At 39.8% G+C, this 27835-nt stretch overlaps 3 protein-coding genes and 1 pseudogene across 3 annotated transcripts in view; all 4 read right to left on the reverse strand.

Moving 5' to 3' along the window:
* Window positions 1-19617: 19617 nt before the first annotated feature.
* LOC131908775 (MAP kinase-activated protein kinase 5-like) lies at window positions 19618-21065 on the reverse strand. Its single transcript, XM_059259801.1, has one exon. It carries the CDS (start codon window positions 21063-21065, stop codon window positions 19644-19646), a length of 1422 nt encoding a protein of 473 aa, XP_059115784.1. The 3' UTR covers window positions 19618-19643.
* A 1512-nt stretch (window positions 21066-22577) lies between these two features.
* LOC131908776 (MAP kinase-activated protein kinase 5-like) lies at window positions 22578-24029 on the reverse strand. Its single transcript, XM_059259802.1, has one exon. The coding sequence runs from the start codon at window positions 24027-24029 to the stop codon at window positions 22608-22610; it is 1422 nt and encodes a 473-aa protein (XP_059115785.1). The 3' UTR covers window positions 22578-22607.
* Window positions 24030-25541: 1512 nt separating this feature from the next.
* LOC131908777 (MAP kinase-activated protein kinase 5-like) lies at window positions 25542-26992 on the reverse strand (annotated as a pseudogene).
* Window positions 26993-27122: 130 nt separating this feature from the next.
* LOC131907924 (MAP kinase-activated protein kinase 5-like) overlaps window positions 27123-27835 on the reverse strand; it is a 1912-nt gene continuing 1199 nt past the window's right edge. Inside the window, exon 2 of the mRNA XM_059258984.1 lies at window positions 27123-27131. Within this exon, the coding sequence (XP_059114967.1) occupies window positions 27123-27131 (9 nt within the window). The remainder of the gene's footprint in view (window positions 27132-27835) is intronic.

Below are 27835 nucleotides of genomic sequence, written 5' to 3' on the forward strand. Positions count from 1 at the left end.
AGAGATCCTTGAAATATAACCTCCTTTAAATAGTATTTTCTTGACCATGACCAGTAACAACTTGCAACCAGCCCCTCTGACCAATGACTACTATCTATAATCCACCGAATGACCAAAAACTATCCACCCCACCACTTGGGAATGTGGGTGTCATGTTTTCTAGACTATTTCCTGTTGACATGGGGCATTGGCATCTTTAGGGGAATCTGAGAAAATAGAGACAATGAACACATCCTGGGGAATCCAGCTGTTGTCCAGTCTTGGTGTGATGGGACAATGCAAGGCTATCTGAAGCCTGATTGGAGTAGTCTATGAGGCTGGACCACTTAAACTAACTATCTTGAAATTGTCCTGAGCAGTGTGTAGTCCAAAGCTGATCTTTGGGTGGTGTTTGACAGCTTAGTGGCATTACCACAATTCAGGTGGAATCATTGTTGTGGAGCCCCATCATCTTTTGAAGACTTCAGAGGTCACTGTTAGGAATGTTTATCATTCATTGCAGAAAACTTAAATATATTAAATGTCATATGTAGCAAATCTTGGGGAAGTTAAAGGACCAGAATCTATTAAATACATCCAAGGTACACAGGTTTAATTCCTAAATACCTGCTTCAGACTCAAAACTGAAATCACATACAGGAATCTACATGAAGCCTAAGGTTAGAATTAGTTAGAACTCTATGAGAGAATTAATATCAAAAGAGAAAGTTTAAATTTTGAGAAAATATTTACACCTTAAGAAAAATTTAAAGAGTCTAAATAAATCAGAGGGATATGAAATTAGTGACAATGTAATAGTCTCTAGATTTTGGGTTTTTTTTTCTGTTCCATACCAGATGGCTCTTCTGACATGAGACAGAGACTGTAGATTTTATTTTAACAAACATGCTTGGGTTTAGAGAAGGAGAGAGCCACAGTCCAACTCCGAAACCAGTTTTAGTTTTTAATTGAGATGGAATTACATAAAGACCATCTGCTTAACATGTCTGTAGACATCAGCAAAAACAGACATTTTGAAAGATCTGTGAAATCTTACCCTGTTAGAATTGTGCTACACTGTTAGGCCAATTTACTCCTTTTCTTGGAATATTTTTTCCAAATGATTCTCTCTTCTTTTTCAGATGCTTCATTTGTGCAAAGGTCTTTAGACTCTGTAGGTAGAGTTTTCCTGCCTTGCCCACAGTCAGGACAAATTTTTGTCACCCGCCAGTCCCACAGCTGCTCAGACCCAACCAAGTAAGCACAGAGACTTATATTGGTTACAAACTGTATGACCATGGCAGGCTTCTTGCTAACTGTTCTTACAGCTTAAGTTAATCCATTTCCATAAATCTATACCTTGCCACATGGCTCGTGGCTTACCGGGATCTTCACATGCGGCTTGTCATGGTGGCAGCTGGCAGTGTCTCTCCCTCACCCAGCTTCTTGTTCTTTCAAGTCTCCTCTCTGTTAGTCCTGCCTATACTTCCTGCCTGGCCACTGGCCAATCAGTGATTTATTTATTGACCAATCAGCAACACATTTGACATACAGACCATCGCACAGCAAGACTCCTTAGTTGGATTTGTTTATTCTCCTGGGAAGACAAAAACAAAACCCTGCCCAGACCTTAGTTTTGATGAGTTTTCTTTTTTGCAAGGTTGAATTGTCATGATTTGGTGAACTGTCTCTCTTAATCAAGAGTTCTTTCATGTTCAAATTAAATATTTGTTAATTTTGATGGTACCCATAGCTTTTCTTCTGTGGAAACAAAAGCAAAACCCTCTTCCTCAATGTAACATATATCCTGGCTTCCACTCTGAGGTCAACACATCTTTAAAGTATACAGGCTGATTTAGTTCAGTGGGTTTTTTGTTTGTTGTTTGTTTTTGGTTTTTTGTTTGTTTGTTTTTTTTCTATTATCTAATGTCTCTCTGCAGCTCTTGTTTCCTTTTAGTTAGTATTAAAAATTAAAGCTAATAAAGCATTGTGCAACCTCCAGGGGTCATTATTACCCATTTCTGTTTATTAAGCATTTTTTAAAGTGCGATTAGATCTTTCTGTAACTGCTTGGCCTGTAGGGTTGTGTGGTATACCTATAATATGCTTTATGTTGTAATATACAAAAAAACTGTTTCATTTTAATAGACACATATACTGGAGCATTGTCAGCCTTAATTTGTACAGGTATCCCCATGATGGCTATAACTTCCAATAGATGTATAATTAGAGAATCAGCCTTTTCAGAACTCAAAGCAGTTGCCCATTAAAATCCTAAATATGTATCTATGGTATGGTGTACATACTTTAGTTTTTCCAAATACTGCAAAAAGAAACACATCCATTTTCCAAATTTCATTTCTTTGTGTGCCATTTTGTTTAGTTCCTGCAGGTAATGGAGTTTGGTTATACAAAAAAACAAGACATTTCCTAATAATTTTCTTGGCTTCTTGCCAAGGAATAGAAAAATCTTTTTTCAAACCCTGGTTATTAACATAGTGTTTCTTATGAAATTCTGAGGCTTATAGCACATTTCCTACTGATAGCTTATCAATTTTATCGTTATCTTGTACTAGAGGGTCTGGTAGACCTGTATGGGATCTGATATGTGTTATATATAAAGGATGATTCCTGTTTCTGACTATTTCCTGTAATTGAATAAATAATAAAGTTAATTCTGAATCATCAGGAATAAGTTCAGTGGTTTCAATATATAAAACAACTCTTTCTGCATATTGAGAATCAGTAACTATATTAAGGGGTTCTGGAAAATCTAATAATACCATGAGAATAGCATATAATTCTGACTTTTGAATGGAATCATAAAGGCTTTGAGACACTTAAATTTACTGATTTATAGCCTGCCTTTCCTGATTTATTTACATTGGTATAGAATGTAGAGGCTCTAGATATTGGTGTTTCCTGCACAATGTGAAGAAGGACCCAATTGGTTCTTTTTATAAATTAAAGTGTCTTGCTTTCAGGATATTTGCTGTTAATCTCTCCCAAAAAATTATTGCACACTCTTTGCTAGTGTTCATTTTCTGCCAATAATGAGAAAATTTCAGCATTAGTAAAAGGTACTACAATTTCTGTTGGGTTCATTCCTGTTAATTGATGAAGTGTCAATTTTCCTTTCAGAATCAATTCAGAAACTTTTTCTACATAGGTCTTTAATTTTTTTACTTTGTGTGGCAAAAATATCCACTCTAAAATATTATCTTCTCTCTGAATGAGAGTTCCTGTAGGAGAATGAGTTGAAGGTAGAATGATTAGGATACAATCAAGCTCTGGCTCCACACAATCCCCATGAGCATTCTGTAATTTTTTTCTACTAGAGCCAATTCTCTCTCAGCTTCTGCTGATAATTTTCTTGGGTTAATTAAGTCTTTATCGCCTTGTAATATTTGAAATAAATTACTTAGTTCTTGAGTTGTTAATCCAATTTTGAGCAATTAATATTTCCCAGAAATTTTTGAAAATCATTAAGAGTTCATGTACATCATCTCTCCTGATTTGTACCTTTTGTGTCTGAATTTTTTATACACCTATTTTATATGATTGGTAATTGATAGAATCTCCCCTTTGATTTTTTTCAGGAGCAATTTGTAATCCCCAACAAAGTGATTTTTTTTACTTCTTTAAATACTTTTTCTAAGGTATCTATGTTTAAATCAGCTAGTAAGATATCATCCATATAATGGTAAATTATAGACTGAGGAAACTGTTTACAAGTTATTTCCAATAGCTGTTATACAAAATATTGGCAGAAGGTGAGGCTGTTTAACATCCTTTGTGGGAGAATTTTTCATTGGCACCTTTTAATGGGCTGGAATTATTATACATAGGCACCATGAAGGCAAATTTTTCTTTGTCCTGTTCTTATAAAGGTGTAGTAAGAAAGCACTCTTTTAAATCAACAACTTTAATAGACCATCTTTTAGGTACTAGAGAAGGCAGGGGAATTCCAGGCTGTAAAGAGCCCATTAGTTGAATTACTTTATTTATGGCTCTCAAATCTGTTAACATTCTCCATGTTCCAGATTTCTTTTAAATGATAAATATAGGTGAAATCCAAGGACTGGTTGATTCTTCAATGTGTTGAGTATTTAACTGCTCCTGTATCAGCTGTCCTAGTGCCTGTAATTCTTCTGATGTTAAAGGCCATTATTCCCCCCAGACAGGTTTGTCAGATAACCATTTTAAAGGTAGGGCTGTTGGTACCTTCAAAAAATCACCAGCTATTGGGTTCTGTTTATGTACAACTTGAACAGTCTCTGACTGCTCTTGAGAATACCTTCTAATATTTCTCTCAGAAGCATTCTCTATTTTATGGTTTGTTTCTGAGATGGGAGGAATGTTGATCTGTGTTTTCCATTGCTATAATAAATCATATCCCCATAAATTCATTGCTATGTTAGCCACATATGGTTTTAATTTTCCTCTGTGTCCTTCTGACCCTATGCATTTGACCCATCTTGCAGGTTGTTTCACCTGAAATAAGGTTCCAATCCCTAGAAGCTGAACATTTACCTCCTGAAGAGGATAATTTGGATGCTAAGATGTTAGTGCAATTATAGTTACATCGGCCCCTGTTTCTATACACACCCTCAATTTTAACTTTAGTTTTTGATTACTTATAGAAATTTTCCAAAATACTTGTTTTATGGTCTCTCTTGAAAATTTTGTCTTATCTACTGAAGTTTTTCTGTCATCTAGAGCAGTATGATTCTTAACAGCAAGTTAGGTCCTTTTATTGCTCTGTGGAGGAGTTTCTCCCATGGTCACAGGAAATTATTAAACTAAATTTGACATGGGGACCTGTGGGAGGCCCCTCAAGGTGTTTCCTGATGGCAAAAAGTTACCTCGTCTGTCCTTTGCTGATCTGCATTTATTGGTCGAATGTCAGCTTTGCCACACCTTCTTCATACTCCAAAAGGCTGTGGCCTTCTGTTTGCATTATTTCTAGAAAAACCATTGTTTCTTTCTAGGAACACCTTGCCTACAATCTCTTTTTAGATGACCTTGTATGCCACAATTAAAACACTTGTCATTTTATTTTTTCTTCAAGCCTCTGGGAATCACCTCTCCCATCCAAGCATCATCATAGTTATGATATTCAGTATTGACTGTATCTTAGATCCATTCCTTTATGGGTGCTGATCTCACCTTTAAAGGCCTGATTATCCTTTTGCATTGTGAGTTAGCATTTTCAAAAGCCAAATATTCAATTAATATTTGTCTAGCTACTGGATGTGATATCATTTTATTCACAGCTGAAGTCAATCTTTGTAAAAAATTAGTGAAGGCTTCTTCTGGGTCTTGTATGATTTTAATAAGTGACTCAATACTCTTTCTGACTTCTTCAACCCTGTCCCAAGCACTCAAAGCTGCTGTATCCATAGAGCTAAGGTCTGTTCATCATATACAGACTGTCTTTGTACATCAGTATACTTGCCCTCACTGAGAAATTCATCTTGGGAAATTTCAATACCTATCCCTACTTTGTTATTCAATGATCCTAGTCTCATCTTTCCACCAAGTCTTCCATTGTAACTGAGAACCAGCCTTGAATACTGCTGTAATCATTTTTCCAGTCTTTTGGAGTAATTCTATTACTAGTTGCCCATAAATTAACATCTGCCTCACAAAAGATGAATGCATACCATATGAAACTATTGCTTACTTAAATCTCCTCAAATCTAACATTTCAACAGAATTCCAATAAATTCTTCCATAGCCTCAGAGATACCTGTCATTTGGTGGTTGTTCCTGTATGGTGACTGGATAAACTAAGTTTGGTTTTCTGATAATTTTGAGCTTCTCCTCTTCAATTTCATAATGCAGTGGTAAGGTAGGTTCTTCTCTAACTTACTCTATCCATGTCTGAATGTTTTTACTATCGTCATTAGTAAATTTCTCCAATGCTTGTATCTTATCAGTCAAAATTATATTATTTTCATTAGCAAGTATTTCTGAGGCTTGCATCTTTCCAGTCATGTTTTTATTATTTTCATTAGTAATTATTTCCAAAGCTTATATTTTATCAATCAAATTTTTATTATCTTCTTTAATAAGTATTTGTAAGACTTGTATATTATCAATAGTAACCTTTTCTAAGACTTGTATCTTATGTATAGTAAATTTTTATAAGGTTTATATCTTATCAGTCAGTTTCTTATATTTGGCACAGTTATCAAACAATTTTTAAGAATAAAATATGAATTACCAAATTGATAATAATTATGACTGACATTGTATCGATCCCAGCTAAGTTGTTTATCTCCTTATTTATCTTGTCTATTTGCATCCTGTCCACAGTAGCAATAAACAAGATTCTAATTCCCTGCATTGCCATAGTTCCAACTTTTAACATGAGAAAGATTGTAAGACTGTCTTTTTCACCCTTTATTTTTTAAATTAAATTAATTTATTTAATAGTCTAGTTCACCATTTAAAAATTTCCAAGTGTCTTACTTATTGATGCTCCAAGGAGTGGGTTGTATGAAGGTATTCAGATGTAGTAATGATGTTTGACCAGCAGGTGGAGCATGCACGGCACCAAGGCAAGAGATCCAGGTGAAAGGGAAGCTGACCTTCTGACTCAGCACACTAAGAGTAATTGCACTCTGGCCAGGGCAGCTATAACTGTGTTGTTAGGGGTGGCCAGGCAGCTGGGCTAGCTTCCCCCTGGTGCTTGTGAGCACCAGGCAGAATTGGTCCCACAGGCCTGGCTGGAGGCAACTGCAGCTATTTGGGGTATGACTTCAGTGTCTGTCACTAGTGACAGTGAAGAGGCCAACCTCGGCCCTTGGTGACGACAAGACAACTGTAAAGGTGTGAGACCCAAGTGGGTCTCAAGACAACTGAACTGCTTGGATTGGCAGTCTGGGGGGGGGGGTGTTCAGAAACTCCCCCTCCCCCGAATCCAGGTAAGCAGTCTAGGAGGGCCTGGGCGAAGGGTGGGTCTGTGCTCTCCACTGCTCCACCAGGCAGGGCAGCAGTTGACGTGTCAGAATTATGTCACCCTTTTGTGGTTTAGTAATGCTACACATTAAGTGCTAGATGTAGCTATTTCTTTTACTATTTACTACAATATAAAACTCGAGACAAATATAAAGATAAGAACCTGAGACAATCACCACAGCTGCGACACACCCGCCACCATTCCCTTCCTGGCTCAAAAGGGCCCACATAACCTTCTGCCTGACTCACCTTCTCCGGGGGGCACTCTTTCTCAAGTTTGGGGAAACTCTATGATCCATCCCAACCAGCTGAATGTAAACCCCACCTCTTGAACCAACACCTAACTGGACAACAGGCCACAGCGTAGTTAAAGTTCCCATAATTGAGTTTTTTTTTCTGTTGAAAATTCTGTTTAGATCTGTACCTCATTGTTAAATTGGATTATTTGGTTTTTTGAATTCTTTATATATTTTAAAGATTGACCCTCCATCGGATGTGGTGTTGGTGAAGATCTTTTTCCATTCTGTAGAGTGTCATTTTGTCCTATTGACAGTGTCCTTTGCCTTACAGGAGCTTCTAGTTTTATGGGGTACCATTTATTAATTGTCAGTCTTAGTGTCTGTGCTATTGGTGTTCTGTTCAGGAAGTTGTCTCCTGTGCCAATGCGTTCAAGGCTAGTCCCCACTTTCTCTTCTAGCAGGTTCAGTGTACCTGGATTTATGTTGAGGTCTTTGATCCAGTTGGACTTGAGTTTTGTGCAGGTTGACAGATATGGATCGATTTGTATTATTCTACATGCAAACATCCAGTTGTGCCAGCACCAGTTTTTCCACTGTATAATTTTGGCTTCTTTGTCAAAAATCAGTGTCCATAGGTATGTGGTTTACATCTGGGTCTTCAGTTCAATTCCATTGATCACCCTGCCTATCTTCATGCCAATACCATGCTGATTTTATTACTATAGCTCTGTAGTAGAGCTTGAAATCAGGGATGGTGATACCTCCAGAAATTTTTTTATTGTGCAGAATTGTTTTAGCTATCCTGGGCATTTTGTTTTTCCATATGAAACTGAGTATTTTTCTTTCAATGTCTAAAAAAATGATGTTGGAATATTGATGGGAATTGCACTGGATACATATATTGCTTTTGGTAAGATTGCCATTTTTACTGTGTTGATCTTACTGATTGATAAGCATGGGAGATCTTTCCATCTTCTGATATCTTCTCCTGTGTTTTATGTTTTCTACTCTTTTGAGGGGGCCTGCCACCCAGCTCCCAAATAAATCACACACAGAGGCTTATTCTCACTTATGAATGCCTGACCTTAACTTGGCTTAGTTTCATACCTGCTTTCCTTAACTTATCCCATCTACCTTTTGCCTCTGGGCTTTTCCCATTTTCTTACTTCTGTAAATCTTACTCTTAGTCCGTGGCTTGCTGTGTAGCTGGGTGCCTGGCCCCTGGAGTCCTCCTCCTTCTCTGGCTCCTTGATCTCTCCTCTTCCCAGATTTTTCCTATATATTCTCTGGCAGTCATGCCTATCCTCATTGGCCAGTTCTTTATTATACCATCAGGTGTTTTAGACAGGCACAGTAACATAGCTTCACAGAGTTAAACAAATGCAACATAACCAAAAGTAACACACCTTAAAATAATATTCCACTACATTCTCCAATTTCTTTCTTCAAAAACTTGAAGGTCTTGTCATCCAGGTCCTTCACTTGATTGACTAGAGTTACCCCAAGATATATTATTTGTGGCTATTGTGAAGGGTGTTGTTTCCCTGATTTCTTTCTCAGTCTATTTATCATTTGTATATAGGAGGGCTACTGATTTTTTTTTTAGTTAATCTTGTATCCAGCCACATTATTGAAGATGTTTATTAGTTGTAGGCATTCCCTGGTAGAATTTTTTGGGTTGCTTATGTATACTGTCATATCATCTAAAAATAGGAATACTTTGACTTCTCCTTTTCTAATTTGTATCCCCTTGATCTCCACTAGTTTTCTTATTGCTCTAGCTAGAACTTCAGGTACTATATTAAACAGATATGGAGAGAGTGAGCAGACTTGTCTTGTTTCTGATTTTAGTGGAATTTCTTTGAGTTTCTCTCCATTTAATTTGATGTTGGCTATCAGCTTACTGTATATTGCTTTTATTATGTTGAGGTATGTTCCTTGTATCCCTGATCTCTCCAAGACTTTTATCATGAAGGGGTGTTGGATTTTGTCAAAGGCTTTTTTTAGCACCTAATAATATGATCTTGTAGTTTTTTTTTTCTTGCAGTTTGTTTATATGGTGGATTACATTGATAGACTTTCATATGTTGAACTACCTCTACATCTCTGGGATGAAGCCTACTTGATCATGGTGGATGCTCTTTTTGAAGTGTTCTTGGATTTAGTTTGCCAGTATTTTATTGAGTATTTTTGCATCATTTTCAAGAGGGAAATTGATCTGTAATTCTTTCTCTTAGTTGAGTCTTTGTGTGGTTTGGGTATCAGGATGAGTGTGGCCTCATCAAAAGAATTCTACAATGTTCTGTTTCTATTTTGTGGAATAATTTGAGGAGTACTAGTATTTGCTCTTCTTTAAAATCTGGTAGAATACTGTGCTAAAACAATTTGGCCCTGTGCTTTTTTCAGTTGGGAAACTTTTAATAACTGCTTCTAATTTTTAGGGGTTATAGGTCTATTTAAATTGTTTTTTGATCATGATTTAATTTTGGTATGTGGTACCTATCAAGAAATTTGTACCTTTATTTTAGATTTTCCAATTTTGTGGAGTACAGATTTTTGAAGTATGACTTAATGATTTTCTGGATTTCTTTGTTATGTCTCTATTTGTGTTTCTGAGTTTGTTAACTTGGATATTCTTTCTCTGCCTTTAGTTAGTTAGGTAACGGTTTGTCTATCTTGTTGATTTCATCAAGAACCAACTCTGTTTCATTGATTCTTTTTACTGTTCTTTTTGTTTCTATTTTATTATTTTTAGACCTCAGTTTGATTATTTTCTTTCATCTATTCCTCTTGGGTGTGTTTGCTTCTTTTTCTTCTAGAGCTTCCAGGTGTGCTGATAAGTTGCTAGTGTGAGATTTCTCCAAATTATTCATGAATGCACTTAGTGCAATGAACTTTCCTCTTAGCACCACTTTCATTATGTCCCATATGCTGTGGGATGGTCTTTATGTCAAGTGTGTTGCTGATTTGTCAATAAATAAATCATTGATTGGCCAGTGGCCAGGCAGGAAGTATAGGCAGGACAAGGAGGAGAATAAAGCTGGGAAGTGGAAGGCTGAGTCAGAGACATTGCCAGCTGCCACGATGACAAACAGCATGTGAAGATGCCGGTAAGCCACGAGCCATGTGGCAAGGTATAGATTTATAGAAATGGATTAATTTAAGCTGTAAGAACAGTTAGCAAGAAGCCTGCCACGGCCATACAGTTTGTAACCAATTAAGTCTCTGTGTTTACTTGGTTGGGTCTGAGCGGCTGTGGGACTGGCAGGTGAGAGAGATTTGTCCTGACTGTGGGCCAGGCAGGAAAACTCTAGCTACACCCATAAGTTAGGGTATGTTGTGCATTCATTTTTATTGAATTATAGGAAGTCTTTAATTTCTTTCCTTATTTCTGTCTTAACACGGTAGTCATTCAATATAGAGTTGTTCAGTTTTCATGAGTTTGTAGGCTTTCTGTAGTTTGTGTTGTTGAACTACAGCTTTAGTCTATAGTGATCTGATAAGATACAGGGGTGATTCCAAGTTCTTTGTATTTGTTGAGATTTGCTTTGTGACTGAGCATGTGGTCAATTTTAGTGGAGGTTCTATGAGGTATTGAGAAGAAGGTGTATTCTTTTGTGTTTGGGTGAAATGTTCTGCAGATATGTTAGGTCTAGTTGAGTCATAATGTCTGTTTGTTCTTATTTCTCTGTGTAATTTCTGTCAGGATGATTTGTCCATTGGTGAGAGTGGGGTGTTGAAGTCTCCCACTCTTAATGTGTGAGTTTCAATGTGTGATTTAGGCTTTAGTAGTGTTTCTTTTACAAATTTGGGTACCCTTATATTTGGCGCATAGTTGTTCAGAATTGAGACATCATGTTGGTAGTTTTTTTCTTTGATGAGTGTGAAATGCCTTTCTCTTTTTCTTTTGATTAAATTTAATTTGAAGTCTGTTTTGTTAGATATTAGGATAACTATACCAGCTTACTTCTTAGGTCCATTTGATGGGAAAAATCTTTTTTCAATCCTTTATTCTGAGGTAATATCTATCTTTGATGTTGAGGTGTGTTTTTTGTATGCAGCAGAAGGATGGATTCTGTTTTGTATTCATTCTATTAGTTCATGTCTTTTTATTGGGGAATTGAATCCATTCATATTGAGAGGTATCAATGACCAATGATTGTTAATTCCTGTTACATTGTTGTTGGCGGTGGTTGTGGTGGTTTTGTGTGTGTGTGTGTGTGTGTGTGTGTGTGTGTATGTGTGTGTGTGTGTGTCCCTTTGGGTTTTGCTGGTGTGAGATTATCTATTGCCTGTGTTTTTTTGAGGGTATAGTTAACTTTCTTGGGTTGGAGTTTTTCTTCTAGTACCTTCTATAAGGCTGGATTTTGTTGCTCAAATTTCTAAATGTCTTATTAATAAAAAACCCAGGAGCCAGATATTGTGGTAAATGCTGAAAGATCAAAGAAGCAGAGCAAGCCACAGCTATCACCTCTTACCTCACCAGCTCCTCAGCCTGAAAGAGTTCCAGCTGAAAGGGCTTCTAGTTGAAAGGGACACTTCTGCTAAATAGCCTTTAGTTCCTCTCTCCTCATGCCTTATATACCTTTCTTCACTCAGCCATCACTTTTGGGATTAAAGGTGTGTGTGCTTTCCAAGTACTGAGATTAAAGGTGTGTGCCACCACTGCCTTTCTCTGTTTCCCTCCTAGACTGAATCCATCTCTTGTAGTCCATGGTAGCTTTGAACTCACAGAGATCCAGGTGGATCTCTGTCTTTTTAGTGCTAGGATTAAAGGTGTGTGCCACTACTGCCTGGCCTCTATGTTTAATCTAGTGGCTTGTTCTGTTCTCTGATCTTCAGGTAAATTTTATTAGGGTACACAATATATCACCACAGGATTTGTGAATAGATGATGTTTAAATTTGGCCTTGTCATGAAATAGCTTGTTTTCTCTATCTATTGTGATTGAAAGTTTTGTTGGGTATAGTAGTCTGGGCTGGCATCTGTGGCTTCTTAGCGTCTGCAAGACATCTGTCCAGGCCCTTCCAGCTTTTAGAGTTCCCACTGAGAAGTTAGGTGTAATTCTGATAGGTCTGCCTTTATATGTTACTTGGTCTTTTTCCTTTGCAGCTTTTAATAGTCTTTCTTTATTCTGTATGTTTAATGTTTTGATATTATGTGCTGAGGGGAGTTTTTCCTGATCCAGTCTATTTGGTGTTCTGTAAACTTTTTGTACCTTTATAGGCATGTCTTTCTTTAGATTGGCAAATTTTTCTTCTATGATTTTGTTGAATATATTTTCTGGACCTTTGAGTTGGGATTATTCTTCCATTCCTATTATTTTTAGTTTTGGTCTTTTCATAGTATCCCACATTTCCTGAGTGTTTTGTGTTAGAAATTTTTAGATTTAATATTTTCTTTGACTGATGAATCTATTTCTTCTATTGTATCTTCAACACCTGAGATTCTTTCTTCCATATCTTGTATTCTGTTGGTGATGCTTGTATCTGTAGTTCCTGTTTACTTACCTAGATTCTTTCAGTTTGGGTTTTCTTTATTGCTTCTATTTCTATTTTCAAATCTTGAACCATTTCCTTCATTTTTTCATGTTTTCTTAGCTTCCTGGTATTCTTTAAGGGATTTATTAATTTCCTACAATTTTTTTGTTGTTCTTTCCCTCCATTTCTTTAAGGGAGTTTTTCATTTCTTCTTTAAAGACCTCTATCATTTTTATAAAGTTATTTTAAGGTCATTTTCTTTTGCTTTAGCTGAAATGGGATGTTCAGGTCTTGCTGTCATAGGATAGCTGGGTTCTCGTGGTGCCATATTGATTTTTCTTTTATTGATTATGTTCTTACACTAGTGTTTAGGCATCTGGATTTGGGATGATTGCAGGTCCAAGTATTGATTCCTCATTTGTCTTTGTTAAATGGGTGTTTTGTTCCTTAGTTTCTTTTTTTTTTTTTTTTTTTTGAGACAGGGTTTCTCTGTGTAGCTTTGCGCCTTTCCTGGGACTCACTTGGTAGCCCAGGCTGGCCTCGAACTCACAGAGATCCGTCTGGCTCTGCCTCCCGAGTGCTGGGATTAAAGGCGTGCGCCACCACTGCCCGGCTTGTTCCTTAGTTTCTGTTCCCTCTCTGGTCTTCTGACCCATGTGGCCAAGGGTTCTGGTGACTGGTAAATCTTCAAATCCAGTAGGGTGTTTCTTCTGGGGTTTGGGGGGCCTTAGGTTCCTCAATCTGGACTGGCCTCTGGTAATACTAAAGTCTTCTTCCAAAGTTGTAGATTGGAATATGGAGCCCAGAGGAGGGAGTATAGTCTGGGGTTGTTGTGTGGGCTTTAAGGAGCAGTGTGTTACCTGGAGTCCCTTAGACCAACCTGGCCTCCAGTAAAGGTGCCAAGGCTATTTGTGAGGGGTAGGGCCAGAGGATATGCCCTGCAGATCAGTGTCTGGGGAGTGGGGCAGCTAGGCTGGAGAGCAGGTCACTCACCTGTTCTTCTGACTGGTGTGGACTGTACTTGGGCCAATGGAGTCTGCCAGAGTTGTGGGGAAGGGATGGCTGTCGTAAGAGTGATGAGGTGGGAGGGGTTGAGTGGTGGAATGCATTTAGGTAGAACAGAGTACAGGGGTGTGGGCTGTCCAGCTGGCAGACGGGTTCTCATCCACCCATTGACGGGTGAGGACTGCCATACAAATCTGTCTTTTTTGAATCCATCTTTTTTCAGTTTTATTTGTATCTTTCTCAGCAATTTTCTTTCACTGATTTATTGTCTTTTAAAATTTCATTTCCCTAAGTAAGAGTTGAATGCAAAATACATACATGGCATTTTCAGCAAAGCAAACTAAGACCCCTGTACAAATCCCAGAACTACCAGATACCCTGTGTTGTCTCATGTGTTGCACTCTCTGTAAACAAGAAAAGGCAGAAGGGAAATGGTGGAAAGGGTCCTGTTAACTGTAGTTTTAGAGATAGAAGATAATTTTATCACTCCCTTAGCAAATTTTATGTTCTCTGGAGGGATAGTATTATTTTATCATTAGCATGAAGGAATAAAGTTTGACTTACTTGTTATATGTTGTTCTGTTTTTAGCTTTGAAGAAAATCATTCAGGCCATGCCCTCCCTGGAGCTGAAAGCTTGTCCATCCCTAATGATAAAGATTAATGGTGGATCTCAGCCAAGTCAAGACATGAGCGTCCCAGCAACACCTCCCCAGTAGCCTTCCCCTGAGCTCTCAGCATCAGTCTGTCCCACCAACTCACTCTGCCCTCCCCTAAGGCAGCAGTGGCATCACTCCTTTATGGACCAATATCTCAGAGAAAGCCTCTTCCACACATATCTATGCACACGTGCACATCTCAACCAGGTGACACAGGAAGCATATGGTGCAATGAAAAAAGAAGTTGACAACACACTGATGCCATTTTCTGATTTCAGTTGCCATTTTTGGCTGGTCCCTGTACCAGAGTCCTCATGCACCTCCTCCCAAAGGGATCTTGCACACCAGCTCTTCCTAGAGTTGGTCAACTTTTATACTGGAGTTTCCTTGCATGTGCAGGGTCTGGTGTAGTCTGTCCTCACCTGTTCTCTATAGGAGAACAAGCTACAGAGAGAGACTCCACACTCCATCCAGTTACTCTACCTCCCCTGGGATGGCAGTTTTTCTGCACATCCTGAATTCATTCAAGCTCATATTCCCGACCTCTGAAATCACCAGCCACTGAGGCTTAATGGGTTTCTTATTAACTTTTTCTACTGCATAAATGAAGTTTTCCTGTTTGGTGCTGTTAAAAAGCCTCCCATCTTCTGGAGAGTTCTCCAGCTCCCCCTGTTTCGCTTTGTGTGACTTTTCTCTAATCACCTCAGGCTTTTTCTGAAGTACTAGGAAAAGACAAAGTCTCCCACAGACCTGACCACACAAAGAATGGGCAGGAGAATCTCCCACTCAGCAGAGACCTAACTGTCTTTCCAAACACAGAGATCATCAAAACTGTGAGATCCAGGACCCCTACTCAACAATAACAAGGTCTAGAGACCAGTGAAAGCAATGCATTTTTAAGTTTTGATTCTGCAGAAAGGGACTCCAGCCTAGAGAAAAGGCAAACATGACCGGTGTGATAAATTGAGACTAGAGAGTGGTTTTTTTTAAGCCCTTGATTATGAGAAACTCCTGCCCTCTTTTTCCCACAAGCTGGGACTCCAGAGAGTTATGACCTTCATGCTCTTCATGCATAGCTTAGTTCAGGATATAAAGCCTTGTCTAATGAATATCCTGGGACTTGAGAATGCCTCCTTTTATATGGTGGATTCAGTCACATTACAGACTGCCTACAGTGTTTCAGTCTTCTGAGTTCTAAGACAAGCCTAGCCAGGTGAGGAGGGCCTGGTGCTGTTAATCACAAAGATGAGAGGAGAAAGACCACCAACCCAAATTGTGGCCAAATTAATTAAAGAAATCAATTAATTAAAGAAAGCATCTTTTGTTCATATACATGGGTCATCTCCCCCTAAGGTGGGGTTTGAGAGGTCAGCATTGGATGTGAGAAAGACAATGTTTTATAGCTCAGAGTTAGGACCCCCTGAAATAAAGACATAATTGCAAGGTGGTCATAACAACAGCTAGTTGGAAAAAGGTAGCCATAACAGCCCTTTTGAAAAAAAATGTAGGGTTGCAAAATGGTTATTAACTTTTTGAAACAAGGATGTGGTTGTTGTTCCTGGAACAGGCAGTACAGAAACACTTATAGTTAAGTTTACAGGTGGAACATAGCCCGATCCTTGAGAAAAAAAAAGGCTTAATCATACACTGGAATGAACCTAGTTTGTCTTTACTATAAGATGGCTTTTAAGCCTAAGATGGAGGCAGGTTGGTTCTTCATCCCCCCCTCTTGTCTTATGTGTCCCTGTCAAGTCCTTGATAGGGTATTAGTATTCCTTAAATTGAGGGAAAACAACATTTGTAATTCATCAAAAGATGTATTTTTTTTATTAAAAAATTATACCTGTTTAGTTAGCATAGATAGAACAAATATTTTAAGGCTGTATAATATTGGCATGCCAGTACATATTATAGGTAGCCATTTTGTCCCTTTGCCAGGGAGTTTCCTTGGACCTAATATTCAAGCCCTTTGTTGAGGACAAAGGGAGATATATTCTCTGTGACCACTTCCTGCTGAAATTAGAATACCATTGTCAGGGGCCAGGAAGACTGAAATATTAGCTGTCTTATTTGGGGTTTCTATTCCTATGAAGAGGCATCATGACTACAACAACTTTTATAAATGAAAACATTTCATTAGGGCTGGCTTACAGTTTAGTCCATTATCATAATTATGGGAAGCATGGCAGCATGCAGGCAGACATGATGCTGGAGAAGGAGTTGAGAGCTCTACAACTTGATCTGCAGGTAGCAGAAGGACTCTGCAACTTTTGGCATGGATTGAGCATATATGAGACCTCAAAGCCCAACCCCACAGTGATACACTTTCTCCAACAAGGCCACACCTACTACAATAAGGCCATACCTCCTAATAGTGCCCCTCCCTATAGGCCAAGCTTTCAAATACATGAGTCAATGGGGGTCATACCTATTCAAACTACCACATTAGCCAAAGACCAAGAAGAGATTTGGGCAATGGGGTATTCATCAGAAGCATCTGGTTTTCTGACCCAGCTGAAGAGACTGGAAGCAATCATATTGTCTGGACTGGTTCCTTCAGCTTTCAGCTAGTCCCAGGCTTCCTGGTTTTGTAGGACTATGTGGGTCTGGTCTGGTGTAGATCACCTTTGGAGCAGTGTGCAGTCTGTAGCCACTCTCTGGATGGTGTCTGCCAGCTGAGTGGAACTCTGTCAAGATGGGTACAGACTAGGGATAAAAGTTAAAGCTAAAGAACTTGAAGGAAACTGTTGTGTTTGGAGCTTCCCCCTCAGGGATAGGTAATAGGCAGGGGAGCTAAGGCTGTTGATTGACAGAAGTGCTTATCTGAAGTCTATTTGACCTGTTTGATGTAGAGGCATGTCGTATGATTTTTTTTCAACACCCTGAAGCTTACATCTGTAGCATGAGTCTTAAAAGTTCTTATTAATAAAATCAAACCTGAGGCCAGTTATTGGGGTGAAATGCTGGCAGATCAGAGAGACAGAACAAGCCACAGCTAACCTCACCTGGCCAACTTCTCAGCTGGTCTTGTTGCCTCAGACTGGAAGTCTCTGTGTCCTCATCCAGAATGGGTCTCAGCTGAACGGCTGCTCAAAAGACTGAATGCTTAACCAGCCTAATGCTTAACCAGCCAAATGCTTCTAGTTTCTGGTCTCCACGCCTTATATATCTTTTTGTTTTTACCATCACTCCCTGGGATTAAAGGCTGGCTTTCTGGGGTTAAAGGCATGAGTCACCATGCTTGGCTGTATCCTTGAACAGATGGATTTCTGCCTCTGGAATGACAGGATTAAAGGCGTGTGCTACCACTGCCTATCCTTTATGTTTAATATTGTGGCTACTCTGTCTCTGACCCCAGGTAAGTTTATTAGCATGCACAATATTTGGGGGAATACAATACCACATACATCACCATTTTTTATAATTTGTATTGAAATCTATATTGTAGAAAGTAGTCAACAGGTATCTGTAAAACAGCTGGAGTGGACTCACACCTTTGGGTTAAAAAATATGAATATGTTTTTTTCTATCTAGAGGGCTAGGTACATAGATTTAATAGAGATATTTCTAACATGACAAAGGGCATTTTTAAGTCTATATGTAGAAGAAAATCAAAGTAAATTTAAAATCTTGAGTTTGTGCCTGACAATAGTAGTAAGTGTTTTACCAGCTTATCAGAATTCTATTGATCAGTGTTAAAACTCTGAACCTTTAAATTTTAGTATAACAATAACATAGAACAATTTGAATTTATATATTTTAGGTCATTTTATTAGATCCTCATAATTTATTTAGACTTTTTATATCCTTGGATATTTATAATTTGGATTATTTTTAGGACTTGGTGATTTATATAAACCTTAAACTTTTTATCCAATTATTTATTATTTATCTGTAGCATGAGTCTTAAAAGTTCTTATTAATAAAATCAAACCCGAGGCCAGTTATTGGGGTCAATGCTGGTAGATCAGAGAGACAGAACAAGCCACAGCTATCTCACCTTGCCAGTTCCTCAGCTGGTCCTGTTTCCTCAGACTGGAAGCCTCTGAGTCCTCATCTAGAAAGAATCTCAGCTGAACTGTGTTGCTCCAAAGCCTGAAAGCTTAACCAGCCAAATGCCTAACCAGCCAAATGCTGCTAGCCAAATGCTTCCAGTTTCTGGTCCTCACGCCTTATAAACCTTTCTGCTTTCTACCACCACTCCCTGGGATTAAAGGCTGCTTTCTGGGATTAAAGGCGTGAGTCACCATGCCTGGTTGTTTCCAATGCGGCCTTGAACTCACAGAGATCCAGAGGGATTTCTGTCTCTGGAATGCTAGGATTAAAGGCGTGTGCTAACATTTTCTAGCCTAAGTATCTTGTGGCTTTTCTTAAGTTTATTAAGGTACACAATATTTTGGGGAACACAATACCACCACATTTCCTCTCTTTTTGTCTAAAATTAAAAAAGTTTGTAACTAATACAAGAAAAACTATCTAATAAGTATATACAATATATACAGTCAAAAATTACATTAACCATGTCTAGTCCATTAACATTTGAGAGATTCAGATAAAAACTACATTATACATATTAACAATGTCCAGTCCAGTAACATCTGATAAACTCAGACCAAAAAATTTTCATTACTTATCTTATTTAAAACAAGTAGTTACTTTTTAAAAGTAGATTCCATAATCTTTCTTTTTATCTTATTATATCCATATTCTCTCTTTTTTCTTTTCATAATACATTCAGTAGTCTACTTTTTGTCATTTTTATATTTTCCCCTTTTCCTTCAGTGTAGATTCAGTGATCTATCTATTTATCCTATTATTTCTTTATCTTTTTTCTCAGAGTAGATTCAATGATCTATCTCATATCTTATTCTCTTTTTCTTTTTGCTTTCTAGGGGTGAAGATATCTTTAGGGAATCTTGAAAAGAAAAAATTTAGGTTAATTGTCAAGTCCTGTATCATTTGTCCAGTCTCTGCATAAAAGGAAAGTTCAGGGCTTGTCACAAGTCCTTTCTTGAGTAGTCTGTCAGGCTGGATCATCTCAGCTAGTCATCTCAAAATTGTCCTGACCAGTTTGTTGTCCAAAGTCGATCTTCCCTTGGTGATAATCAGCTTAATGGCTTTACCATAGTCCATGTGGAATCATTATTGTGGAGTCCTGTCGTCTTTTTGAAGATTTCAAAGTCACTGTTAGGCGTGGTCATGGTTCCCTGCGGACTTTTTTTGTTAAATGAAATTATGATTTATTAATTTACATAAAAATTACTTTTTACATTAAGGACTAATTTCTCCAATTGTTAAAAATAGTTTGAAGCTTTTACTACTGGGGCTCATGGGGACAGGTCTGCTCTTCGATCACTTGCTTCACAACCTCTGCCAGCTTCAGTCGGTCTACTTTATCTGTGAATCCACGACCATTCCAGCTGAAGCTCTGCAGAGCGTCCCTCAGGAGCTTGCACTCCTGGTTGTACTTCCAGGCTTCCTGCATTACTTCATTCAGTCTCTCATCTTCATTCTCTCCTTTACCAGCCTGGGGGAGGATACATTGGGCAATGACATCTCGAAGCTTTTCCAAGGCAATATTTGAATCCTCAGCTCCATTCTCATGATCGTGTATATAAATACCATCCTTTGGTTTGGTGCCAAGTAACTTCCTCTTTCTCAGGATGGGGTTGTTCACGGAGTGTAGGGGTTTGAGGTTAACCTTGAGGTCCTGGATCCTCATGTTGGCCAGCTGCTCGGCATGAGCCTGCTGGATCCCCGCGACCACTGCCTTATCCATCATCAGCTGAGCAGAGGGCAGCACATTATCCAGAGCCTCCGTCGAGTTGAGCCAGGGATGGTCCAGCACTCCCTCAATGGTGAGTCTTTCCTCTGGTTTGACCTTTAGGAGCTTCCTCACAACATCTTTGGCCATCTCTGAGATCTGGCTCCATTCTTCTTCTGGAAACTTGAAACTTCCTTTCATGATCTTTCTCCGCATATCCTTTGGGATAGTCCGACTGTGGTGTTTGGAGTAAAAAGGAGGATATCCACACAGCATCACATAGATGATCACCCCTAGGGACCACAAGTCACAGCTCTTGTTGTAAGTGTAGGGCATTGGCGAGGTAGGTATGATGCCAGACTTCTCCTTCTGGTGCCTTCTCAGTGCTTCCAGTACCTGAGGTGCTACATAATAAGGTGTAAACTGGGGTGTCATCAAATCACCTTGGTCAACTTTAGCAAATCCAAAGTCACATAATTTCACAGGGCCGTCCAAAGAGCTATCCTTGAAAAGCAGATTTTCAGGCTTGAGATCTCTGTGCGCAATGTTTAGCAAGTGACAGTGCTGTAGAGCCAGGGCTATCTGCTTTGTTACTTGGCTGGCTTGCTTCTCTGTAAAGTGCCGGTGCTGCTTGATCCTGTGAAATAGCTCGCCTCCTTCCATCATCTCCATTACAATTAAGAGTCGAGCCCTGGGACTGGACTCGTGAGGAAACTGTACACTGTTAGCAAACACTTCAATAATCTGAACTATATTGGGGTGTGTGGCACACATCATGTGCAGACGCACCTCATTTCTAGCTTTTGGACAATCGAGAAGGATTTTCAGTGCAAACCGTTCTTGAGTAGACTTCTTCACACAGACTCTGACTGGACCGCTAATTCCCGCTCCCAGCTCCTGAGTCCAGTTGATACTATATTCTTCCAAAACGGAGGTTTCCTTGATAGCTTTCTCCATGTCGCTATCCTCCGACATGCTCCACAGGGCTCCCACAGCCTGGATCGGCAGAGGCTGCGCAGCTGTCCGGTCCCCTGGCAGCTGAGGAAGCAAAGGGCTCGGAGCTCGGGTCCCAGGGCTTTGGTTGGGCGCCAGATGTAGCATGAGTCTTAAAAGTTCTTATTAATAAAATCAAACCCGAGGCCAGTTATTGGGGTCAATGCTGGTAGATCAGAGAGACAGAACAAGCCACAGCTATCTCACCTTGCCAGTTCCTCAGCTGGTCCTGTTTCCTCAGACTGGAAGCCTCTGAGTCCTCATCTAGAAAGAATCTCAGCTGAACTGTGTTGCTCCAAAGCCTGAAAGCTTAACCAGCCAAATGCCTAACCAGCCAAATGCTGCTAGCCAAATGCTTCCAGTTTCTGGTCCTCACGCCTTATAAACCTTTCTGCTTTCTACCACCACTCCCTGGGATTAAAGGCTGCTTTCTGGGATTAAAGGCGTGAGTCACCATGCCTGGTTGTTTCCAATGCGGCCTTGAACTCACAGAGATCCAGAGGGATTTCTGTCTCTGGAATGCTAGGATTAAAGGCGTGTGCTAACATTTTCTAGCCTAAGTATCTTGTGGCTTTTCTTAAGTTTATTAAGGTACACAATATTTTGGGGAACACAATACCACCACATTTCCTCTCTTTTTGTCTAAAATTAAAAAAGTTTGTAACTAATACAAGAAAAACTATCTAATAAGTATATACAATATATACAGTCAAAAATTACATTAACCATGTCTAGTCCATTAACATTTGAGAGATTCAGATAAAAACTACATTATACATATTAACAATGTCCAGTCCAGTAACATCTGATAAACTCAGACCAAAAAATTTTCATTACTTATCTTATTTAAAACAAGTAGTTACTTTTAAAAAGTAGATTCCATAATCTTTCTTTTTATCTTATTATATCCATATTCTCTCTTTTTTCTTTTCATAATACATTCAGTAGTCTACTTTTTGTCATTTTTATATTTTCCCCTTTTCCTTCAGTGTAGATTCAGTGATCTATCTATTTATCCTATTATTTCTTTATCTTTTTTCTCAGAGTAGATTCAATGATCTATCTCATATCTTATTCTCTTTTTCTTTTTGCTTTCTAGGGGTGAAGATATCTTTAGGGAATCTTGAAAAGAAAAAATTTAGGTTAATTGTCAAGTCCTGTATCATTTGTCCAGTCTCTGCATAAAAGGAAAGTTCAGGGCTTGTCACAAGTCCTTTCTTGAGTAGTCTGTCAGGCTGGATCATCTCAGCTAGTCATCTCAAAATTGTCCTGACCAGTTTGTTGTCCAAAGTCGATCTTCCCTTGGTGATAATCAGCTTAATGGCTTTACCATAGTCCATGTGGAATCATTATTGTGGAGTCCTGTCGTCTTTTTGAAGATTTCAAAGTCACTGTTAGGCGTGGTCATGGTTCCCTGCGGACTTTTTTTGTTAAATGAAATTATGATTTATTAATTTACATAAAAATTACTTTTTACATTAAGGACTAATTTCTCCAATTGTTAAAAATAGTTTGAAGCTTTTACTACTGGGGCTCATGGGGACAGGTCTGCTCTTCGATCACTTGCTTCACAACCTCTGCCAGCTTCAGTCGGTCTACTTTATCTGTGAATCCACGACCATTCCAGCTGAAGCTCTGCAGAGCGTCCCTCAGGAGCTTGCACTCCTGGTTGTACTTCCAGGCTTCCTGCATTACTTCATTCAGTCTCTCATCTTCATTCTCTCCTTTACCAGCCTGGGGGAGGATACATTGGGCAATGACATCTCGAAGCTTTTCCAAGGCAATATTTGAATCCTCAGCTCCATTCTCATGATCGTGTATATAAATACCATCCTTTGGTTTGGTGCCAAGTAACTTCCTCTTTCTCAGGATGGGGTTGTTCACGGAGTGTAGGGGTTTGAGGTTAACCTTGAGGTCCTGGATCCTCATGTTGGCCAGCTGCTCGGCATGAGCCTGCTGGATCCCCGCGACCACTGCCTTATCCATCATCAGCTGAGCAGAGGGCAGCACATTATCCAGAGCCTCCGTCGAGTTGAGCCAGGGATGGTCCAGCACTCCCTCAATGGTGAGTCTTTCCTCTGGTTTGACCTTTAGGAGCTTCCTCACAACGTCTTTGGCCATCTCTGAGATCTGGCTCCATTCTTCTTCTGGAAACTTGAAACTTCCTTTCATGATCTTTCTCCGCATATCCTTTGGGATAGTCCGACTGTGGTGTTTGGAGTAAAAAGGAGGATATCCACACAGCATCACATAGATGATCACCCCTAGGGACCACAAGTCACAGCTCTTGTTGTAAGTGTAGGGCATTGGCGAGGTAGGTATGATGCCAGACTTCTCCTTCTGGTGCCTTCTCAGTGCTTCCAGTACCTGAGGTGCTACATAATAAGGTGTAAACTGGGGTGTCATCAAATCACCTTGGTCAACTTTAGCAAATCCAAAGTCACATAATTTCACAGGGCCGTCCAAAGAGCTATCCTTGAAAAGCAGATTTTCAGGCTTGAGATCTCTGTGCGCAATGTTTAGCAAGTGACAGTGCTGTAGAGCCAGGGCTATCTGCTTTGTTACTTGGCTGGCTTGCTTCTCTGTAAAGTGCCGGTGCTGCTTGATCCTGTGAAATAGCTCGCCTCCTTCCATCATCTCCATTACAATTAAGAGTCGAGCCCTGGGACTGGACTCGTGAGGAAACTGTACACTGTTAGCAAACACTTCAATAATCTGAACTATATTGGGGTGTGTGGCACACATCATGTGCAGACGCACCTCATTTCTAGCTTTTGGACAATCGAGAAGGATTTTCAGTGCAAACCGTTCTTGAGTAGACTTCTTCACACAGACTCTGACTGGACCGCTAATTCCCGCTCCCAGCTCCTGAGTCCAGTTGATACTATATTCTTCCAAAACGGAGGTTTCCTTGATAGCTTTCTCCATGTCGCTATCCTCCGACATGCTCCACAGGGCTCCCACAGCCTGGATCGGCAGAGGCTGCGCAGCTGTCCGGTCCCCTGGCAGCTGAGGAAGCAAAGGGCTCGGAGCTCGGGTCCCAGGGCTTTGGTTGGGCGCCAGATGTAGCATGAGTCTTAAAAGTTCTTATTAATAAAATCAAACCCGAGGCCAGTTATTGGGGTCAATGCTGGTAGATCAGAGAGACAGAACAAGCCACAGCTATCTCACCTTGCCAGTTCCTCAGCTGGTCCTGTTTCCTCAGACTGGAAGCCTCTGAGTCCTCATCTAGAAAGAATCTCAGCTGAACTGTGTTGCTCCAAAGCCTGAAAGCTTAACCAGCCAAATGCCTAACCAGCCAAATGCTGCTAGCCAAATGCTTCCAGTTTCTGGTCCTCACGCCTTATAAACCTTTCTGCTTTCTACCACCACTCCCTGGGATTAAAGGCTGCTTTCTGGGATTAAAGGCGTGAGTCACCATGCCTGGTTGTTTCCAATGCGGCCTTGAACTCACAGAGATCCAGAGGGATTTCTGTCTCTGGAATGCTAGGATTAAAGGCGTGTGCTAACATTTTCTAGCCTAAGTATCTTGTGGCTTTTCTTAAGTTTATTAAGGTACACAATATTTTGGGGAACACAATACCACCACATTTCCTCTCTTTTTGTCTAAAATTAAAAAAGTTTGTAACTAATACAAGAAAAACTATCTAATAAGTATATACAATATATACAGTCAAAAATTACATTAACCATGTCTAGTCCATTAACATTTGAGAGATTCAGATAAAAACTACATTATACATATTAACAATGTCCAGTCCAGTAACATCTGATAAACTCAGACCAAAAAATTTTCATTACTTATCTTATTTAAAACAAGTAGTTACTTTTAAAAAGTAGATTCCATAATCTTTCTTTTTATCTTATTATATCCATATTCTCTCTTTTTTCTTTTCATAATACATTCAGTAGTCTACTTTTTGTCATTTTTATATTTTCCCCTTTTCCTTCAGTGTAGATTCAGTGATCTATCTATTTATCCTATTATTTCTTTATCTTTTTTCTCAGAGTAGATTCAATGATCTATCTCATATCTTATTCTCTTTTTCTTTTTGCTTTCTAGGGGTGAAGATATCTTTAGGGAATCTTGAAAAGAAAAAATTTAGGTTAATTGTCAAGTCCTGTATCATTTGTCCAGTCTCTGCATAAAAGGAAAGTTCAGGGCTTGTCACAAGTCCTTTCTTGAGTAGTCTGTCAGGCTGGATCATCTCAGCTAGTCATCTCAAAATTGTCCTGACCAGTTTGTTGTCCAAAGTCGATCTTCCCTTGGTGATAATCAGCTTAATGGCTTTACCATAGTCCATGTGGAATCATTATTGTGGAGTCCTGTCGTCTTTTTGAAGATTTCAAAGTCACTGTTAGGCGTGGTCATGGTTCCCTGCGGACTTTTTTTGTTAAATGAAATTATGATTTATTAATTTACATAAAAATTACTTTTTACATTAAGGACTAATTTCTCCAATTGTTAAAAATAGTTTGAAGCTTTTACTACTGGGGCTCATGGGGACAGGTCTGCTCTTCGATCACTTGCTTCACAACCTCTGCCAGCTTCAGTCGGTCTACTTTATCTGTGAATCCACGACCATTCCAGCTGAAGCTCTGCAGAGCGTCCCTCAGGAGCTTGCACTCCTGGTTGTACTTCCAGGCTTCCTGCATTACTTCATTCAGTCTCTCATCTTCATTCTCTCCTTTACCAGCCTGGGGGAGGATACATTGGGCAATGACATCTCGAAGCTTTTCCAAGGCAATATTTGAATCCTCAGCTCCATTCTCATGATCGTGTATATAAATACCATCCTTTGGTTTGGTGCCAAGTAACTTCCTCTTTCTCAGGATGGGGTTGTTCACGGAGTGTAGGGGTTTGAGGTTAACCTTGAGGTCCTGGATCCTCATGTTGGCCAGCTGCTCGGCATGAGCCTGCTGGATCCCCGCGACCACTGCCTTATCCATCATCAGCTGAGCAGAGGGCAGCACATTATCCAGAGCCTCCGTCGAGTTGAGCCAGGGATGGTCCAGCACTCCCTCAATGGTGAGTCTTTCCTCTGGTTTGACCTTTAGGAGCTTCCTCACAACATCTTTGGCCATCTCTGAGATCTGGCTCCATTCTTCTTCTGGAAACTTGAAACTTCCTTTCATGATCTTTCTCCGCATATCCTTTGGGATAGTCCGACTGTGGTGTTTGGAGTAAAAAGGAGGATATCCACACAGCATCACATAGATGATCACCCCTAGGGACCACAAGTCACAGCTCTTGTTGTAAGTGTAGGGCATTGGCGAGGTAGGTATGATGCCAGACTTCTCCTTCTGGTGCCTTCTCAGTGCTTCCAGTACCTGAGGTGCTACATAATAAGGTGTAAACTGGGGTGTCATCAAATCACCTTGGTCAACTTTAGCAAATCCAAAGTCACATAATTTCACAGGGCCGTCCAAAGAGCTATCCTTGAAAAGCAGATTTTCAGGCTTGAGATCTCTGTGCGCAATGTTTAGCAAGTGACAGTGCTGTAGAGCCAGGGCTATCTGCTTTGTTACTTGGCTGGCTTGCTTCTCTGTAAAGTGCCGGTGCTGCTTGATCCTGTGAAATAGCTCGCCTCCTTCCATCATCTCCATTACAATTAAGAGTCGAGCCTGGGACTGGACTCGTGAGGAAACTGTACACTGTTAGCAAACACTTCAATAATCTGAACTATATTGGGGTGTGTGGCACACATCATGTGCAGACGCACCTCATTTCTAGCTTTTGGACAATCGAGAAGGATTTTCAGTGCAAACCGTTCTTGAGTAGACTTCTTCACACAGACTCTGACTGGACCGCTAATTCCCGCTCCCAGCTCCTGAGTCCAGTTGATACTATATTCTTCCAAAACGGAGGTTTCCTTGATAGCTTTCTCCATGTCGCTATCCTCCGACATGCTCCACAGGGCTCCCACAGCCTGGATCGGCAGAGGCTGCGCAGCTGTCCGGTCCCCTGGCAGCTGAGGAAGCAAAGGGCTCGGAGCTCGGGTCCCAGGGCTTTGGTTGGGCGCAGATGTAGCATGAGTCTTAAAAGTTCTTATTAATAAAATCAAACCCGAGGCCAGTTATTGGGGTCAATGCTGGTAGATCAGAGAGACAGAACAAGCCACAGCTATCTCACCTTGCCAGTTCCTCAGCTGGTCCTGTTTCCTCAGACTGGAAGCCTCTGAGTCCTCATCTAGAAAGAATCTCAGCTGAACTGTGTTGCTCCAAAGCCTGAAAGCTTAACCAGCCAAATGCCTAACCAGCCAAATGCTGCTAGCCAAATGCTTCCAGTTTCTGGTCCTCACGCCTTATAAACCTTTCCGCTTTCTACCACCACTCCTGGGATTAAAGGCTGCTTTCTGGGATTAAAGGCGTGAGTCACCATGCCTGGTTGTTTCCAATGCGGCCTTGAACTCACAGAGATCCAGAGGGATTTCTGTCTCTGGAATGCTAGGATTAAAGGCGTGTGCTAACATTTTCTAGCCTAAGTATCTTGTGGCTTTTCTTAAGTTTATTAAGGTACACAATATTTTGGGGAACACAATACCACCACATTTCCTCTCTTTTTGTCTAAAATTAAAAAAGTTTGTAACTAATACAAGAAAAACTATCTAATAAGTATATACAATATATACAGTCAAAAATTACATTAACCATGTCTAGTCCATTAACATTTGAGAGATTCAGATAAAAACTACATTATACATATTAACAATGTCCAGTCCAGTAACATCTGATAAACTCAGACCAAAAAA

Source organism: Peromyscus eremicus, chromosome 4 (genome assembly GCF_949786415.1).
Source record: "Peromyscus eremicus chromosome 4, PerEre_H2_v1, whole genome shotgun sequence".
NCBI lineage: Eukaryota > Metazoa > Chordata > Mammalia > Rodentia > Cricetidae > Peromyscus > Peromyscus eremicus.

What these genes read in the sequence shown, in the direction of transcription:
- LOC131908775 (XM_059259801.1), bottom strand. Translation starts at nt 21,065, where the DNA reads ATGTCGGAGGATAGCGACATGGAGAAAGCTATCAAGGAAACCTCCGTT.
- LOC131908776 (XM_059259802.1), bottom strand. Translation starts at nt 24,029, where the DNA reads ATGTCGGAGGATAGCGACATGGAGAAAGCTATCAAGGAAACCTCCGTT.